This window comes from Dermacentor albipictus, chromosome 9, assembly GCF_038994185.2.
Source record: "Dermacentor albipictus isolate Rhodes 1998 colony chromosome 9, USDA_Dalb.pri_finalv2, whole genome shotgun sequence".
In the NCBI taxonomy this organism is placed as follows: domain Eukaryota; kingdom Metazoa; phylum Arthropoda; class Arachnida; order Ixodida; family Ixodidae; genus Dermacentor; species Dermacentor albipictus.
Genome location: NC_091829.1, coordinates 130,067,505 through 130,087,322, shown reverse-complemented (window position 1 = coordinate 130,087,322; position 19,818 = coordinate 130,067,505). Strand labels below are relative to the sequence as shown.

At 50.4% G+C, this 19,818-nt stretch overlaps 1 protein-coding gene across 1 annotated transcript in view; it reads left to right on the top strand.

Moving 5' to 3' along the window:
* The window catches only part of LOC135918841 (uncharacterized), a 206,176-nt gene that overhangs the window by 100,617 nt on the left and 85,741 nt on the right, over positions 1-19,818 (top strand). Inside the window, exon 4 of the mRNA XM_070526429.1 lies at positions 7,347-7,477. Coding sequence (XP_070382530.1) covers positions 7,347-7,477 — 131 coding nt within the window. The remainder of the gene's footprint in view (positions 1-7,346; positions 7,478-19,818) is intronic.

Here is a 19,818-nt window from a genome sequence, read left to right as displayed (position 1 = left end):
ACAAGTCCGCGCCGGCAAGCGTCATCTTTTCTGGCGCCGACTGGACAGCGTTGGCATCCTATATCATCAGACAGCAGCGTCGCGCCATGTTAAGGCCGACGTCTTCGGCTTTCGAAAACTTTATCGCTCGGTTTGATGCAACCCTGCGCATTGCCCATCATGACGTACAACACGCGCTCCGGGCGCAGAAGTCGGCGCCGGCAAGCGTGATCATGTCAGGCGGCGACTTGGCGGCGTTGGCATCCTATATTATCGCACATCAGCGACGCACACGCTTGAAGCCTACCTCTCTGGTTATTCAAAACTTTCGCACTTAGTTTTGTGCAGCTCGGCACATTGCTCCTAATTTCCGCCCCCCTCCCCTCCGTGCGCTCCAGGCGCGCAAATCGGCGACGGCAAGCGTCATCTTTTCAGGCATCTACTAAGTGGCATCCTATAAGTTTAGAGAGCAGCGCCGCGCCGACTTGAAGCCGACGTCTGCGGCCATCCAAATTTTTTGCGCTTGGCACTATGCTGCCCTGCACATTGCCCTTCAAGACACCCCCCCCCCCCCCACCCCCCACCTCGCGCGTGCTACAGGTGCCCAAGTCGGCGCTGACAAGTGTCACCTTTTCCGGCGACGAAAAGACGGCTTCAGTTCAAACGATCGGACAGCAGCGTCGCGGCGGCTTGAAGCCGACTTCTCTGGCTATCCAAAACTTTCGCGCTCGGATTGATGCAGCTCTGCGCATTGTGCCTCATCACATGCCACCCCCCCCCTTCCCGCGCGCTTCGGGAGCACAAGTCGGTGCCGGCAAGCGTCTTTTCAAGCGCCGACTAGGCAGTGGTGGCATCCTATATGATCGGACAGCAGCGTCGCGCCAGCATGGAGCCGACGTCTTTGGCTATCCAAAACTTTAGCGCTCGCTTTTATGCAGGCCGGCGCATTGCCCATCATAATGTCCCACGCGTGCTCCGGGCGCACAAGTCGGTGCCGGCAATGTCTTTTCAGGCGCCGAATAGGCAGTGTTGGCATCTTGTATGATCGGACAGCAGCGTCGCGCCAGTTTTAGGCCGACGACTCTTGCCGTCCAGTACGTTCGCGCTCGGTTTTGTGCAGCGTTGCGCATCCCCCTCATGGCCACCCCTGTGCGCTCCGGGCGCACAAGTCGGCGCCGGCAAGCGTCATCTTGTCACGCGCCTACTGGGCGGATTTGGCATCGTATATGATCGGACAGCAGCGTAGCACCAGCTTTAAGCCGATGGCTCTGGTCATCCAAAACTTTCGGATTCGGTGCAATGGAGCCCTGCGCATTGGCCCTCATGCCTGCCCCTCCCCCCCGCGTCCTCCTGGAGCACAAATCGGCGCCGGCAAGGCTCATCTTTTCGGGCGATGCCTAGGCGGCGTTGGCATCCTATATGCTCGGACAGCAGTGGGGTGCCGGCTTGAAGCCGACTTCTCTGGCTGTAGAAAATTTTCGCGCTAGGTTTTATGTAGCTCTGCGCATTGTCCCTCATTACCTTCCCCTCCGTACGCTCCGGGCGCACGTGTCGGCGCCGGTAAACGTCTTTTCAGGCGCCGACTAGGCGGCTTTGTCATCCTAATGATCGCACGACTGCGTCGCGCCAGTTTGACACCAATGTGTCCGGCTTGGCAAAACTTTCGCGCTCGGCATTATGCAGCCCTGCACATTGCCCCTCATGCCGCCTCTCCACTCCTGCGCTGCAGGGGCACATGTCGGCGCTGGCAAGCGTCATCGTTTCAGGCGGCGACTTGGCGACGTTGGCATCCTATATTATCGGAGAGCAGCTTCGCGTACGCTTGAAGCCGACGTTTTGGCCATCGAAAACTTTCGCACTCAGTTTTGTGCAGCACTGCACATTGCCCCTCGTGATGTCCCACGCGCGCTTCGGGTGCGCAAATTTGTGCCGGCAAGCGTCATCTTTTCAGGCGCCGAATAGGCGACGTTGTCATCCTACATGAACGGACAGCAGCGTCACGCAAGCTTGAAGCCGACGGCTTTGGCTATCAAAAACTTTCGCCCTCTGTTTTATGCAGCTCTGCGCATTGCTCCTCAGGCCCCACCCGCCCCATTCACGCGGTCCAAGCGTCATCTTTCGAGGCGCAGACTAGGCGGCATTGGCATCCTGTGTGATCGGACTGCAGCGTCGCGTCAGCTTGGAGCCGACGTGTCTGGCCAGCCAAATCTATCGCGGTAGGTTTAATGCCACTATGCGCATTGCCCATCATGACGTCCCCCACGTGTGCTCCGGGCGCACAAGTCGGCGGCGGCCAGCGTCATCTTGTCAGGCGCCGTCTTGGCGGTGTTAGCATCCTATATGATAGGACAGTAGCGTAGCGCCAGCTTGAAGTCGACGATCTCTGGATAGACAAAACCTTCGCGATCGGTTTTATGCAGCTATACGTATTGTCCCTTATTTCCTTTCCTCCCGCGCGCTCAGGGCGCACAAGGCGCTGTCGGCAAGCGTCTTTTCAGGCGCCGACTAGGCGGCGTTGGTATCCTATATGATCGGACAGCCGCGTCGCGTCATCTTGAAGCCGACTCTCTGGCCTCCCAAAATTTTCGCGCTCGGCATTATGTAGTCCTGCACATATTGCCCCTCATGGCCCCTCCCCACTCGTGCGCTCCAGGGGCACAAGTCCGTGCCGGCAAGCGTCATCTTTTCTGGCGCCGAGTAGGCGGCGCTGGCATCTTATATGATCGCACAGCAGCGTCGCGCCAGCTTGTAGCCGTTGTGTCTGGCCAACCAGAACTTTCACGCTTGGTTTTATGCCGCCCTGCGCATTGTCCCTCATGAACTCGCCCCCACGCGCTCCGGGCGCACAAGTCGGTGTTGTCAAGCGTCGTCCTTTCAGGCGCCGACTAGGCGGCGTTAGCATCCTATATGATAGGACGGCAGCGTCGCGCCATCTTGAAGCCGACGACTCTGGCCATTCGAAACTTTCGCGCTAGTTTTAATGCAGTTCTGCGCATTGCCCCTCTTGACCTCCGTCCCGCGCTCTTTGGGCACACAAGAAGTCAGCGATGGGAGCGTCATCTTTTCAGGCGCTGAGTGTGCGGCGGCGGCTTCCTATTCGATCGGAAAGCAGCGTCGGGCCACCGTGAAGCCGACGGCTCTGGCCATCCAATACTTTCGCGCTCGGCATTATACCGCCGTGCGCATAGCCCCTTCAACACCTCACCGCGGGTGCTCCATGTGCTCAAGAAGTCCGCACCGGCAAGCGTAATTTTTTCATGCACCTACTACGCGGCATGCTATACGATCGGACAGAAGCATCGCACTAGCTTGTAGCCGACGGCTCTGGCTATCCAAAATTTTCGCATTCAGCATTTTGCAGCCCTGCACATTGCCCCGAAGCACCCCCCCCCCTCCCCGCCCCCGCGCGCTCCAGCCCCACAAGAATTCGGCGCCGGCATGCGTCATCTTTCCAGGCGCCGGCTAGGGGGGTTGGCATCCTATATAGTCGGAGAGCAGAGTCCCGCCAGCTTGAAGCGGACGCGTCTGGCCAGCCAAAGCTTTCGCGCTCGGTTTTATGCAACCCTGCACATTGTCCCTCATGACCTCCCCTTCGCGCGCGCTCTGGGCACGCAAGTCAGTGCCGGCAAGCGTCATCTTTTTTTTGAGGTGCCGACTAGACAGCGTTGGCTTGGCTTCATATATGATCGGACAGCAGCGTCGCGCCAGCTTGAAGCCGACGTTTCTGGCCATCCAAAACTTTTGCGCTCGGCATTATGGAGCCCTGCGTATTGCCCCGCTCCACCCCCCCCCCCCCCTCCGCGCATGCAACAGGCGCACAAATCGGCGCTGGCAAGTGTCATCTTTTCCAGCGGCGAATAGGCGGCGGCTCTGTTCTAAACGATCCGACAGCAGCGTCGCGGCAGCTTGAAGCCGACGGCTCTGGCTATCCAGAACTTTTGCGCTCGGATTAATGCAGCTCTGCGCATTGTCTCTCATCACCATACCCCCCCCCCCCTCCCCGCGCTTCGGACGCACGAGTCGATGCCGGCAAGCGTCTTTTCAGGCGCCGACTAGGCAGCGTTGGCATGATATTACAGAAAAAAAATGTTACGAAATGTTGAAAACATCCCCATGAGTCACCCTTCTCACCCTCTGTTCTTTAAGTACTGTATAATGAAAATAGACGAGCTATATCCGCGTTGCCTGTGTACACATCATAAGCTTGAAGTAAAAAATAACAGCTATTCCCTACTACGGTTCACATCGCTTTCTAAAAGGACCACACCTTGTGAGAATCGAAACACACAGCCATGGCTAATGAAAACGTGCAGAACCGGATAGGGACAACAAATGGTAAACAGAACGCAACCAAATTTGCTAAATTTCTTCAATGACAACGGTTTTACTCCTGAAACAGCATCGAACCAGAAACTGAAATTGTTCTTCTGTGGCAAGGTTCCTTTTTCATGACAGAATTCCATGTGGTTTTTTTCATCATTACTCTGGATCACATGCTTTGGCAGTGTCCTGTGACTTTCACAGACTGTGACAAGGAGAGAGACTGGTGGTGGCGAGTCCTACACAGTGGAGGTCTTTTCAATCAAGTACAGGCCGTCCAGAAGGCCAATGATACGGCGGTAAGGTTAAACCTTACGGTCCCGACGTGGGAGCCGCCTGCGCCAACCTAAGGGTTGATCTTCAGAACATAAAATAAAGTTCATCATACCATACCATACCATACCATACCATACCATACCATCTCTGCGCGTGTACGCTACACGCATTGCGATGTACCAATGTACTGTTTCATACTACACAAATGTGTGTCGTTTTATTTTTCGTCTTTTCCTTCATTATGTAGCGCTTTTTACTTACAGTTCTTTCATGTTTGTACGTTTCCTTTAACATTGGTCTATCAGGCAGGTAACAAACTTTTTATTTCTATAGTTACTTATTCTCACTGTTATCGATAAGTTATTGCTGCATTACTATTACTATTTGTTTGTGGTTTTTATGTGCCCATGCGAAAAGTGTTTTGTTTCGTCTATTTTTTACTCCGAGGAGCTGACAACTAGTCAAGCTGACTTGTCAGCTTTTCTTCCCGCAATACCTCACTTCATGAGTGAAACAAAGATCATCATTATTATTATTATTACTACTACTACTACTACTACTACTACTACTACTACTACTACTACTAATAATAATAATAATAATAATATTAATAATAATATTATATGATCGGACAGCAGCGTCGCGCCAGCTTTAGGCCAACGTCTCTGGCGATCTAAAACTTTCGCGCTCGGTTTTATGCAGCCCTGCGCATTGCCCCTGATGACCTCTCCCACGCCCCCCACCCGCGCTCTGGGTGCACAAGTCCGTGCCGGCAAGCATAATTTTTTCAGGCGCCGACTAGGCGGCGTTCGCATCCTATATGATCAGACAGCTGCATCGCGCCAGCTTCAAACCGACGTGTCTGGCCAGCCAAAACTTTCGCGCTTGGTTTTATGCAGCTCAGCGCGTTGCCCCTCATATCCGCCCTCGCGCACTCTGGGCGCACAAGTCGGTGCTGGCAAGCGTCATCTTTTGAGCAGCCGACTAGGCAGCCGCGACATCCCATACGATCGGACAGCAGCGCTGCGCCAGCTTGAAGCCGACGACTCCGGCCATAGAAAACTTTAGCGCTCGGCAGTATGCAGCCCTATGTATTGCACCTCATGCCCATCCTCCCTAGCGCGCTCCAGGCGTGAGCGGCAGCGCCGGCAAGTGTCATTTTTTTCTGGCGCAGACTATGCGGCGTTGGCATCCTATGGGATCGGACAGCAGCGTCGCGCCAGCTTGAAACCGATCTCTCTGGCTATCCAAAACTTTCGCGCTCGGTTGTATGCAGCTCTGCGCATTGCTCCTGAAGCCTCCCTCCCTCCCCCTTTCGCGCGCTCCAAGGGCACAAGTCTGTGCACGCAAGCGTCATCTTTCAAGCGCCGACTAGGCGGCGCTGGCGTCTTATATGATCGGACAGTATCATCGCGCCAGCTTAAAGCCGACGTTTCTGGCCAGCGAAAAATTTGCGCTCGGTTTAATGCCGCTTCCCACTTGACATGCCCCCCCATGCTTGCGCTTTGGGCGCACATAGCGGCGTAGGCCAGAATCATTTTTTCAGGCGCCCACGAGGCGGCGTTGGCATACTATATGATCGGACAGCAGCGTCCCGCCAGCTTGAAGCCGACGTGTCTAGCCAGCCAAAGCTTTCGCGTTCGGTCTAATGCCGGTATGCGCATTTCCCTTCATGACCTCCCTCCCGCACTCTCCGGGTGCACAAGCCGGTTCCGGGGAGCGTCTTTTCAGGCGCCGACTAGGCGGCGTTGACATCCTATATGACCGTACAGCAGCGTCGCGCCAGCTTCAAGCCGGCGGCTCTGGCCATCCAAATCTTCCGCGCTCGGCATTATGCAGCCCTGCGCATTGCCTCTCAAAGACACCATCCCCCCCCCCCCCCCCCCCTCACGCGCGTACTCCAGCCGCACAAGAGTTCGGCACCGACAAGAGTAATCTTTTCAGGCACCTACTAGGTGGCATCCTATACGATCGTACAGCAGCGTCGCGCTAGCTTGAAACCGACGGCTCTGGTTATGCAAAAATGTGGCGCTCGGCATTTTTCTGCCCTGCGCTTGGCCCCCAAACACAACTCCCCCCCCCCCCTCACGCGCTTCAGCCCCACAAGAAGTGGCCGCGGTGAAGCGTCATCTTTTAAGGCACTGACTAGGCGGCGTTCAATTCCTATAGGATACGACAGCAGTGTCGTGCCAGATTGAAGCCGATGGCTCTGGCCATCCAAAACTTTCGCGCTCGGTTTTATGCAGCCCTGCGCATTGGCCCTCATGCCCATCCCCTCCAGCGCGCACCAGGCGCACAAGTGAGCACCGACAAGCGTAATCTTTCCAGGCGCCGACTAGGTGGCGTTGGCGTCCTATATGATCGGACTGCGCCAGCTTGAAGCCAACGCCCCTGGCTATCCAAAACTTTCGCGCTCGGTTTCAGGCAGCCCTGCGCATTGCCCGTCATGATGTCCCACGCGCGCTCCGGGTGCACAAGTCGGCGCCGGCAAGTGTCATCTTGTCAGGCGGTGACTTGGCTGCGTTGGCATCCTGAAATAGTATCTATGGCACCTGTGTTTTTTCCCTTGGCCAGCCTTAGTATCACGACGCATTCATTTCCCGGGTACCGAAACTGGTTCATTCGAACAAGTATGATAGTAAACTACTCACATCACATATTGTTACAGGTTTTCGGCCTTCGCTTGACAATGGCTGAGCGAAAATGCGTGTAAGAGCTAAACAGAAAAACGATACATACCAAAATATTTTGTCGATCTTCTTATTTTTCAGCGTGACCATATACTGAACATATTGTTGACGGAGCCTCATCTGAGCAGCGTGGCCATTGAACCGGATGATTTTATACAGTTTGGGTTTCTGAATCCTACATTTTATTTCGTCGAGACGTACTTCCGCAAAGAGTAAGTACTCTCAGCATATTTTAGCACGAGTGTGTTTCATGCCATGCTTGACTGAGAATTTGTCTCGTGAACGTTCCTCACGCAAATATCATCACGCTAACTCTCTGTAATAGCTATGAGATGGTGCTACAGTGTCAAATTTTTTAACTTCAGCGAGAAAGAAAGCAAATTGCGGAATCAGCCCGATGCAGATAAAAAAAAAAGGCTTTGAGAGATAAGCCTGCTTACGGGGGTATGAACGCTGACGTCGTATAAGCTATTGATGATTACAGTTTCCTGTCGACGGACGCAAGAGAATTCTGGGATCCTAGCCATATACCGTTTCGCTGTAAAGGGGGATCAGGTACACACGAGCACACGAGCTCGTGCACGCAAGTAAGGTTACTTCTGTGATGTATGTAAATAACAATGCATGCCATAAAATTAGATTTGTAAAAGCGATTGCATATATATATATATATATATATATATATATATATATATATAGTAAAGGGGGGTTTATTAGGCTCGTACTCGTAGAGCAGCAGTGGCAAACTCAGCACCAGTTGGTAGGGCGCAGCCAGCGAACGAACTGGGTACGTGCCACGCGGCAACGCGGCTTTTCAGCCTGCCGATCTTCTTCGTCACTATATATATATATATATATATATATATATATATATATATATATATATATATATATATATATATAGATTGTGGGACATGCAAATGCGAGGGATTTACGCAGAAGAAGCGGTATGAGGCAATGCAGCGACAGATCTAGACCTTAAGTTCAGCACAGAATAATTCTTAATTAACATGTTTCACCAAGAGACGAGTAACGATATGGTATCAATCCAACAGCAAGCCCATACTCATAGTCAATCATTATAGATACCATGGAGCATAAATTACCGAAAAACCTACTCCCCATTACCGTCGAGTCGCAAGCGTCTCGACGGTACTTAAAAAGTAGCCAAATACTGGACTGAGATAAGTCAGAGGCCTTAACGTGATTTCCACATGCATTGTATCTACTCTTGTTTTGAAACTAACGGTCAACCAAGTGTTTATTTGGACAGTTGAAGAGGAATGTGCAAGTTTTCCATACAGCATTTAGTCTTGGAGCCATCTTATTTGCTAGTGTGCTTTAGCAGCCGGAATGTTTTCGCCTGGCCAATGGCGTGATAAACATGTTCTTACCTTGGCTATTTGCGTTCTTTTTTTCTTCCTCACGTGTTAATTGTGAGCAGCCTTTGAGAAAAGTGGAATGTTCAATTCAGCACCTACTTCGGCTAACTCAGCCTCGATCAGGAACCGACGCTCTGCCATGAGTGAGTCCCCGGCTTCAAGCAGGTTATACAGGCCAGTTCGTCGCGTGAACTCTTTGTCTGATAACCTACCAGGTGCTAGATTGGCCGCTAATGTCACCAACCCGTTCGGGTTGGTGACTTTAGGTTGGTGCCAAGTGACTGTGCCTACGGTACCACAGTCATTTGGCACCAACCTAATGTCACAGTCATTTGGCAGTTCACTGCAAAGCTCGGTGTCATCTAAAGTTGTTGTTTTGGGGTATTCTTATCTGAATGCTTCTCACAGGAAATGATCAATGACCTCGCGGCTTGGTCATCTGGGAGCCTGTTCTAAGTATGCAGCTAGGAATTTAACCCAAAAACTGAAAATATGGCTGACACTGCTTGCGCCTATGTCGAATTTGTGAGTCAAGGCCATTTCAAGCAGGCCTAGCAGCAGCTATAATGGTAACAGCCCGAACCCAGCGCGAGAGCCAAAGAAAAAAAGAAACTGAAAGACGACGCAGTGAGAGGACACAGGACAGCGCTCGTCCTGCGTCCTTTCACTGTCTTCGTTCTATTCGTTCTGGTACCATTTTAAAGCATGCCAACGTGCCCAACTTTCCACTTTATTACAGCCGCAGCCGCTTGAGTATGCACATCAGCTGGTTGGTCCATTGTATGTACCATTGGCAGCATTTTCAATGAATGTGAGGCCATTGTGAATAAATGTAAAATAATATAAATTGATGTGAGTTCCGAAATCTTGTGTAAAACATCAGTTTCCTTGCATTTTGCGAAAATTCAAGTGATTTGTAATTACTAGGAATAGGCTTTTCCATACTCCGCAGCTGGCACTTAGCAAGGTTACTGGCAAATAGTCTTGTTAGGTCTTATAACTGCCTATTCTTCTCTTGTAAAAGGTTGTGTTCAACCTTAAGCTGGCTCACAATCTCGAAATGGGCACGCACTTGTTGCTTCTTTTCTGTCACTGCTTTTCTTGGTTTTGCTTGGCTTACACTGTAGGAGTGATCTGGGCATCAATTGATTTGTGAAGAGCTTATGCGACCAAAAACAAATGACAATGTGTTGTAGGTGTTGAAGGTTCTGGGTTCGGTTCCCACCTGCGGCAAGTTGTTTTTTTTAATCCACTTTAATTTTCATTAACAAGTAATTTCCCCTATGTTGTCCTTGGTGTCAGTGCTTGTTGGCTGCTTATAATGTGTTGTAGGCATTACACAAGAATATATGGGCAATGCGCATCATAAATAAAAAGTTAAAGCACAATGCTATTGGCAGCAATGTACAAACAGAGCCATCATTACAAGCACGAGTTTCTGACATTGCAATTGAAATTTATAATGCATTTATAGATTTACCCATTAGACTGGAAATTACCTATAAGATCTGACATGTCAGAAAGCGCCACGTAACACACAAACCTTGTTTAGTGTCACACGCAGCATAATGTACGAAAATTGGTTCACAGCCTGATAAGAACAAAACAAAAATTGCTCTCTTCATTTTACCTATTATTTATTTACGATGTACTGTGGTCACACAGGAGCACATGTTATACAAGGTAAACGTCGCAACTGTGAACCTATAGTAGTAAATAAGAAATACGCAAACACAAATAGCAACCACTAAACACTATATGGAAAGCACAATACTACAAAACCAACAAATAAACAAAAAGCGAATAGCAGAAAAAAACATTTAAATAGGCTCAAACATGCTCTCAGAAGACGAAAACGAAACAGTTAAGACGAGCCTAAGCTTAAAATGCAAATTACAAGGTCCACTGTGAACTCATTGCACTATCTAATAAAACGATATCACTGAACAGAATTCCATTCACTTATCGAACGCGGAAAGAATGACTTCTGGAAAGAAACAAGTGCGTGCCTTGTAGGGGCGAATATTGTATTCATGACGATTGCGTACGGTGCGCGTGTGGCAATGAATATTGATAGAGCCATTGCAAACCGAATACACCTTAGTTTGCGCTTCGAGTGTATTATATTGACACGTGTACTTATTTGTCTCTATCGGGCGACAAGTTTCACCGCCTAACAAATGTTACCGTACAGCGCAGTACGCGCCTGCATGTATCGGAAGTTTCTGGAAAGTTATCGATGCTTCCATCCGCTGTCTGTGACCGAACCTTGTGCAATCCGATTGCACGTGTGCGCCACGCGAATAATGTAGAACTTTGTGGAAGGCACGCGGGTCCCAGCCATTACTGTGGAATATTCGACGAATTGCTGTATAAAAGCCGGCGCGCTTGACCCGCTGATCAGACTTTCGACGATCGCCAATTGTGTTCGCCGCTGTCGCCGTTCTTTGAGTGTAGCTTGTTTTTGAGGGCACAAGTTGACCCAATAAAACGCTAGTTTCGTCTTTCCCAGTTTGGCTGCTTTCTTCACCGACACTACCACGTGACAATATGTCTACTAATCTACGGGCATGCTCTAGGTGTTCTTGCGTTCCCAGACAATTTCTAACACACACTGAGTCATTTACACATAGTAGAAACATCAGCGTTGCGCATGTTATCACCAAGATTACAGATCTCATCAAGTGCGGCTCGTTCATCTGTACGGATAAAATTTTAAACATATTTGGCCATTGGTTTGTATAGTGGGCAGGAAGTAAATGTAAAAAGTATGAAATTGTGGAAGGATATGCGACGTTCAACTGAAGCATCAAAGTGAGACTGACTCCAATTAATACAGGCAAGATAATCACGCTCATATATATATAACGTAACCAGCCTGATGAATAATAGTCAATATTTCAACACCACATCCAGACAAAACATGAGACGTGCATGCGCAGAGACATGGAACATCAAAGGAATGCCAACTTGTTAAAGTGCTATAATGCCCTAGCTTAAGGAGCAAATAAGACCGAAGGTATGTTACTTGTGATAACGTGCACATGTGTATCCAGAGTGTAAGCATCGTGCAGATTTACAAGGTGTCATATGTGAACATGCGTGAAGGCTCCTGTGCCCATTCTGGCAAGGTCTTGTTGGGGAAAGAGCGTGACATTTTGTTGTCGTGTGATTTCCGTGCCGTCTTATTGAAGTGAATGCCAAAAATGCAGTGGCTGGGTTTCGGCTGCCACAAGAAGTATGTTCCTCCTGGCCCTTTCCTATTGATGTGTTTCAACCACGCTTTCATCAAAGCATGGCTGAAAAGAAGAAGCCAACTCAATGAACTCAATAAGCACAAGTAATATCGCCTATATTGTCCTTGGTGTCTTTGTTGGTTGGCTTCCTGTAATTAATAAGAATCAAGCCCCTCGGTTCCCTTTCTTCTCGTTCATTACGTTACAAGTGTCCCGAATTCGGCAACATTGATGCCTTCAGGTAGCATGAGTTCACTGCTTTGTTGAACTGCTGCCGTCACCCACATAGATCACGTACTCATGACGCCTACGGTAGAAAGGATGTTCCACATCCGCCGCCAATGTTTGTGAGTGGTGGTGTTGACTTACACTACGAGGGTGAGTTCTAGTATCAAAAGAACATAAATACCCCAGAAATAGGATAGAAAAACGGCGCCGGAGTAGATCAATTGGTAAGAGCAACGCATGCGTAATGCGAAGACGCGAGTTCGTACCCCACCTGCTGTCAGTTGCTTTTAAAGTGAAGTTCTCTTTGCCTCTTCATTCGACTTTCCCACTGCTGCTGCTGCTGTGGGTTGCTGTGGCTGCTGCTGTCACGCACATCCCATCGGGGGGTGGTTCAGTGCGTGTATATAGATGACTGGGGCGAGTAAGAGAGGAAAGGTGCCTTGAGAAACTCATCTTCACCTCACCGCGTCGAATGTGCACAATACCCCCTGGAGGTCCCTGGCAGTCGCCACATTAACCGCTTGACAGCTGAATTTATCCGTTACTTCCACCAGAAGCATTGCGGAAACTGCAGCGCTTCCCTTTCTGCTAACGTGCGAGGCCAGAGGGGACGCTGATAGAACGGTATAGAGGAGAAGAGGAGAAGGAGAGGAAGGAGAAGTGGCAGTTCCCATACAAGAGAGGGGGGAGGTGACGTAAGAAGGCAAAGAAAGCCCACTATAACACAATGGTTGCGGGGACACATGATAAGCTTAAGTTCAAGGTACGGTACAGTACGTTGCTGCTATTTCTGAAAAATAAACGACATGCAAATATGTCAAGCGGGCAATTTATGCAGGGCGCGCAGAAGCAGAGCCGCATTATTTAAAACGCACCGCAGGGTCCAGAGGACACTACGCAAGCGATCGACCGTCAAATCAACACTTATGTGCCCGCCGCGTCAGCTTTGCGGATATGGCATTTCGAGAGGTCGTGGATTTGATCCCTTTCGTGGCAGCAGCATTTAGACGGGGGCGAAATAGAAAACACACGTGCACTTAGATTTTGGGACACGTTAAAGAACATCACGGTGTCAAAATTAATCCGGAGTCCGCCACTACGGCGTGCCTCATAATTCAAGTGTGGTTTCGACACGTACAGTCTGTTTCACACTTCGGGGAAAACTCGGAGCGCATTGCATCGGCGATGCGGCGAGCGCTGAAGTCAGACGGCGGAAGCAGTTCGCGCAGGCGCAGACGCTCTAGGGGCGGAGTCGTGATCTGCGTCGTCTGCTACGGCGGCGCGCGCTGGCCGCACTGTCGGGAAGAGTGCTACGGTCTCAGGCAGTGCGCGTATTCCATTGTTACTGCGCGAACTGAGCCGATATTCCTTATTAAGCGTTGTGCGTCGCCAAACTCTGAGCTTTCATTGGCCACGTTCGAGTTCTACAAACTTCTTTTGACAGCATGCTTCTTTCGTTCTTTCGAAAGGCCGTGGTACTTAGTGCGTGCACGTATCGCATGCAGCGACAAGAAAGGGACACCGAACTGTGTGCGCAACGTGCTCGGTCTTTATTTGACGCGAAAGGAAAACAAAACACTCAATATAATGAATATGCGAGTCGAACACGATGAAACAAATGGAGAAGAATAAAATAATGTTTAGGTTAAGGTATTGAACTCAATGTGTTTCTTCTCGACAATAGTTCATTACACAAAACAGGCTCTGCCAGCTGACGAGGAAATGCACGCGTCACGCTCCGAACATCACTTAGTATCTCGTCATGTGTCCAGCGGCAGCGATGACCGCGCTAATTCTGGAGGGCAGTGAGTTGCAAATTGAGTCGCTAAGTCATGTGTTCATTCGCAGCACGTCCCACTGGCTGACGATGGTCGACTTTGGGGTGATTTGGCGCTCTTTAAACTTCTGAAGATAAAAAAGTAAATCACCTTGAAAAGTCAATGCAGCGTCATTTCCTTCCGTCGCTCATTGGTGATCGAAGAACGGTGCGGCTCTCTACAGATACAGGAAGGTTTACAGGATTCAAGATTGATCTGAATAAAGCTGACGCTTGTCCGTCTTAATTCAGTCCAGCTTTTTCATCTGACAAGAACGGTGCTAAATCGTTAGCCTTGTTCACATGGCCCGTGTACCGGAGAAAGAACAACTGAAGATTATTGAACTATGTTCTAGGAACTATACTCAAAAGAAGATAACAGAGATGAGAGGACGGTCGCTTAAAACTGTGAATAGGATACTGCAGGCCTACAAGAAAGAAGGGCGCATCAAGGATGCACCTCGCGGACGTCCACCAAAGCAGTGCCCGTCTTGTGTTATGAACTATTTTCGAGAAGAAACACTTTCAGCTCAATGCCTAAACCTAAAGCATTCTTTTATTCTTATCCATTTGTTTCATCGTGTTCGACTCGCATAGTAATTATATTGAGTATTTTGTTTTCCTTTCGCGTCAAATAAAGACCGAGCACGTTGTGCGATGAGTTCAGTGTCCCTTTCTTGTCGCTGCGTGTTATGGTAACACACGCAGCGAAGAAATATACGTGCACGCACTAAGTACCACGGCCTTTCGAAAGAACGAAAGAAGCATGCCGTCAAAAGAAGTTTGTAGAACTCGAATGTGGCCAATGAAAGCTCACAGTCTGGCGTTGCACAACGCTTAATAATGAATATCGGCTCAGTTCCCGCAGTAACAATGGAATACGCGCACTGCCTCAGACCGTAGCACTCTTCACGACAACGCGGCCAGCGCGCGCCGCCGTAGCAGACGACGCAGATGACTCCGCCCCTATAGCGTATGCACCTGCGCGAGCTGCTTCCGTCGCGCGACTCTAGCGCTCGCTGCATCGCCGATGCAATGCGCTCCGAGTTTTCCCCTAAGTGTGAAACAGACTGTACATACCCATAATCAAATTCAAGTTTAATACTTCTGCGACAATGCAATATACCATGTCAGGCAATGGCAAAGCTCAACCCTCAGAAGGCGCACAACAATGCCTCATGCGAAAACCTCTCCCTCTGTGTCCCGTGTACCGCGCAAACAGCAGCGGTGCATACAAGGTAACGTTTAACATCAACTCACCACTCTCGTGTTAGCTTAAACCTTGAAGAAATTAAGCTTTAGCCGTCAACATCACTAATTATCATCAATCAAAGCACCCGGCGCGGAAAGCTTCGCTTACATCGATTCCCACAGTGCGTGGGATCTGCATAATTTTTTCATCCCCTCTCATTTGCATTAACGTATCGCTTCTTACTCTCAATTAGTAAGTATAAGTAATTTCCTCTATGTTGTCCTTGTTGTCGTTGTTTGTTGCCTTTTTATGATAGGATTAATAGAATGGAGCCCATAGGTTCCCTTTCTTCTCGTCCTGTATGTTCATTTAGCATTGCTGGTTTCTCAATAGCAGGCTGAGAATACTAGCCATCACTTTTTGAGGGTTAGTTTTCTTGATCAATGAATATTTTTGATTGAAATTGTAAAGTATTAGGTAATTGTGCATTTTATTTACATTGAGATTATTTTTTGGCAAGATATACCCATGAGAGGAAAACTAACGCCCTATGGTTTTAGGGTAGCTCGGGGTTGGAATTCTTGCTCAGGTAGAATTTCTGCTATGCTGCGGCAATCAAACTTGGGCGGAACACGGCTACGCGTAGCGAGAACTGGCTGATGATGATATGCGTTGTTTTACAGCGCAAGGGCCAGTTATGACCACAGAGCACCAAGCCGTGGTTTATTGTACTCGATGATGCAAATAATTACAAAGGGTCCCGTGGCCGATTATGACGATGTAACGTGGCTGTATAGGGGCCTAAAACCAGTAGCAATATTTATGCGTGAAAAAATAATATAATATAATAAGCATTGTTGCAAGAACTGGCTACGCCGTATCATCTGCAGTAGCGCCAAGCGCGACGAGATTTACACGAACGTGAATGCGCTAGTTGTCCGCGGCAACTAGCAAGAAATTCAAAAAGTGCGGACACACCCACAGAGCCCAGCGCTTGAATGGACTGTAGCTCTCCAAGACGCCGGCGTTAATACCTGACCCGCAATTCCGGTTTAGGGCCCGCGCGTTTTGAATGCCAGCTGGAACGCGTTACGCTAGTTGCGCTGATCGGCGCAGTATTTTTTTATGCGAAGCATATTACTATGTGTTCGGCCTTGCGCAGTATGCGCGCGGCCTCACTACATACCCTACCCTTGGCGAACACATCGAACACAAAAGAGCTGTGGTGATCAAGTGGTTTCCGGCCCACATGGGCAGTGACGTGTCGGAACGCGGGAACGTGAACCACAACGAGACGGCCAACTCAGCCGCGCGAGGACTAACCAACCGCGCAGCTGCAAGCACGGCCGACTCGGAGTGTTGGTCGCGGTGCAGTGCCAAGGACAAGATGACCACCTTCAACGAAATAGTGAAGTGGTACAGACTTAACAGAGAGACTATGCCGCCACCTCATCCGGGGCTTACCCGGAAGGAGGCACTGCTATACAGGCAATTACAGACGGGGTCCCTGCTCACCCCGGTGCTAGCTAAGCACGTGTGTCCGAGCGTGTACGCAAGTGACGTGTGTAGACTGTGCGCTAAGGAGAGAGCCACCGCGGCCCACATCCTTTGGGACTGTAGTATAAATCCGCGAGAAGCCAGCGAGAAGACAACGATCCCGCCGCAGCTAGAGGCTGCAACGAGGAGCTATGACCAAGAGACACAACTCAAGGCCGTCCAGCAGGTCTCGGCAGCTCTAGAGAGGCAGCGACCGCGCGAAACCGAGGAGAAGGGAGCAGCACCCCCAGGAAGGGGGCGGCGACCCTCTCGGATCCCCGGAAGTAGCGAGGCACGCAGACCTCGAGGAGCACAATGCACGAGACTGACGTAGTGGCCGCGTCGCGGTGAAAGCTTGTCCTCCCTGCGTGGAGGGAGCCTAACCGACTCTGCAGGCATTTTCACTAAAGTTGTTCTCTCTCTCTCTCAAGCATATTACTAGAGTTCAACCCAGCCCCTCAGGCGCGGCGGTGTCGCCTTCAATACCACGTGACACCGTGACGTCACGACAGAGGAGAAACGGGGCTCCAACTCGCGCCGTCGCTCGCGGCGTCGCCTTCAAGGCTGACCACGTGACACCGTGACGTCACGACAGAGAAGAAACGGGGCTCTAACTCGCGCCGTCGCTCGCGGCGTCGCGGCGCTATGGGGGTCTTGCGCTGGAGTTTGAGGTATAGTAGCGGCGCCTGGTTGCTGTGCGGGAAACGACATCTGGGTCGTACCAGCTTGGGTCGTATTGAACCCTGGCTGTGGCGAAGCACGTTTCTAGGCCGAGTTTTGCGTCGATTCGCACTTTTTTCTGCCCTGTTGTGAATGCGAAAAGGCTCGTCGCTTTCCACAGACCACGCTGCGAGCTGGCCGCAGCCTATAGTTTAGCGAAAACGGACTCTCGTGTGCCGTGGGACGTAATGCTGGAAGCAGACGAAATCGGCGACGCCGATCCGGAGGGACTTAGCTCAGCATCGAAAATTTGTCGCCGTCGATACTGCTGCGTCGTGGGCTGCCATGAACAAGAAGGCCGGAATCCCAACATCCGATTCTATCGTTTCCCTTCAAGGCCTCACGAAGAGGAGCGTCGGGCGCGCTGCATAGCTGCAGTTCGTCGCGCTGAGTAAGCGAAACTTCGCGCCATGCTGACTGCTTCGCCTGTCTTGAAGCTTGCTTGATTATCTGCGTTCTAATGCTCGGTCTATTGCACCCACAGTCCCGACGGCAGACCGACATTGCAGCAGGCATGGCTGGTAATTCCCGATTCGAGACCCGGCCACAGCGACAAATAACAATACGACCGATGCGAAGTGGTGAAGTGACCAGGTGTGTGCAAATGAGCACAAATGGTCGGGCTCATTCGATGACAATTCACTACTCCACTACGACCAGCACAGGTTAAGAGAGTTAAATGCGCTCATCCTTGATCTCAAGCCAGCACGTTGAGGCAGCGCTGCAAGGCAGTATTGATTGCAGCAAATCGATGTTCGAGCGCTGTCATTAAAACCTACATCAAGCGAACAGCGCACGAGCTCGCGCTGCAGCGCGATTCACACGTACGTGCGAGCTCATATGCATTGCATCAGTTATTACCAGTTACTAAAAGGGACAGATGGCCGCTACTACAACGCAGGCATAACTACTTGTTTAGCGGCATGCAGTCAACAAAGATTGCAGGAGGCCCGCCGTTTCGCGGCATGTCGAAAGACCACTGCCGTCGCGGCGCGTACGATCGTGCGCTCGAGCAGTTCGTACATCGCGGCGCGTACCGTCTTGTGCTCGAGCAGTTCCGTATACATGATGCCTGCTTATCGCTGCTGTGGATTCATTTATAGCAAGCATTTCCTCGCGTCTGAGCGCCAGAATCTAGCAGCTAGCGTGCAAACCTTACCTGAAGTTCCACTTCGTACGCGACTCGCTTCACTTGCGATTGACACGGTGCTAAAACTTCGCCGCCTAATTCTTGAACGGCGTACACGTATTCGGCACTGCATAATTTCTTGCCTTTACGCAGCGTGCCACCCCTGAAAAAATCTTCGGCGCCCGATATTCGCTGCAGGCCGTGAAACAACACAACCGAAAGTGGCGGGTCCATATTGTAAACGTGCTTTCCGAAGCAGACGACCGAGCTTGGTACGACCCATTTTTGCACAGAGGGCGCTTTTTAGCACCTTTTTCGCAGCGCCCCCTGGGCAATGCAAGAGCCCCATATAAGCAGCTGCGCTTGCCTCTGCTAGACACTCACGAGGTGAGATGCCTCCTGGAGACAGAGCTGCTCGTTGGAATGAGAAGCGAAGGTTGCGGCGTGCTACAGAGACTGATTTTCTAGGTGACTTTGGCTCAACTCTTGCAAGATGGGCTGGGTGGGAATCGAACCAGGGTCTCCGGAGTGTGAGACGGAGACGCTACCACTGAGCCACGAGTACGATGCTTCAAAGCGGTACAAAAGCGCCTCTAGTGAATGCGGTGTTGCCTTAGAAACGAGCTGTTTCTAAGGCTCAGGCGTGCGTCGCTTGCTCAGGCGCACATTTCGATGCCGCGCCGAACGCTGCGTTGCTCGACGCTTACCGCGTCCAATGCGGGGCGCGTAGTCGCTGCGCAGTAGCCCATTGTCTTACACCCCTTGGCGGGTCGACGGGAACGCTGTCACGTTCCACTCTTGAAGGCGAAGCAGAGTAACGCATGAGTTGTTTCTTCGTCTAGCCGAGCCAAATATAGCCAAGCAACAGCATTTCACCAAGCTAAACAGTGGTTCAACAACTAAAATAAAGGCTAGTATGCTTCGCATCCTGGGCTTAACCTTAACTAAGCCACAGCCATTTTTTTTCTTGCTTCTACTGCTCAACCGCACGCGGTCTTCGTAATCAGTTTATTGTTAACTAAAACTGATTGCGAACGATCTTTACAAGCTTCCATTCAATCTGTGTCACGTGCAATTTCATAAAGTGGACGCAAGACGCCTTTTGAAGTGAGTAAATGTTTATTTTGCTCTATATAAACGCTCGTTCCGGGATATTTGTCCATTCATCCAGCTAAACAGCAGTAGTACGGCGTCAGCTGAAGAAGTAAATTACAAGAACGTGTCATATTGATTATTAACACATTACATGAATACTGCGTGTAGAGGCGAAACGTGCGAAAGTGGTGAATGGGCGGCATTACAAACAAAAGCAAT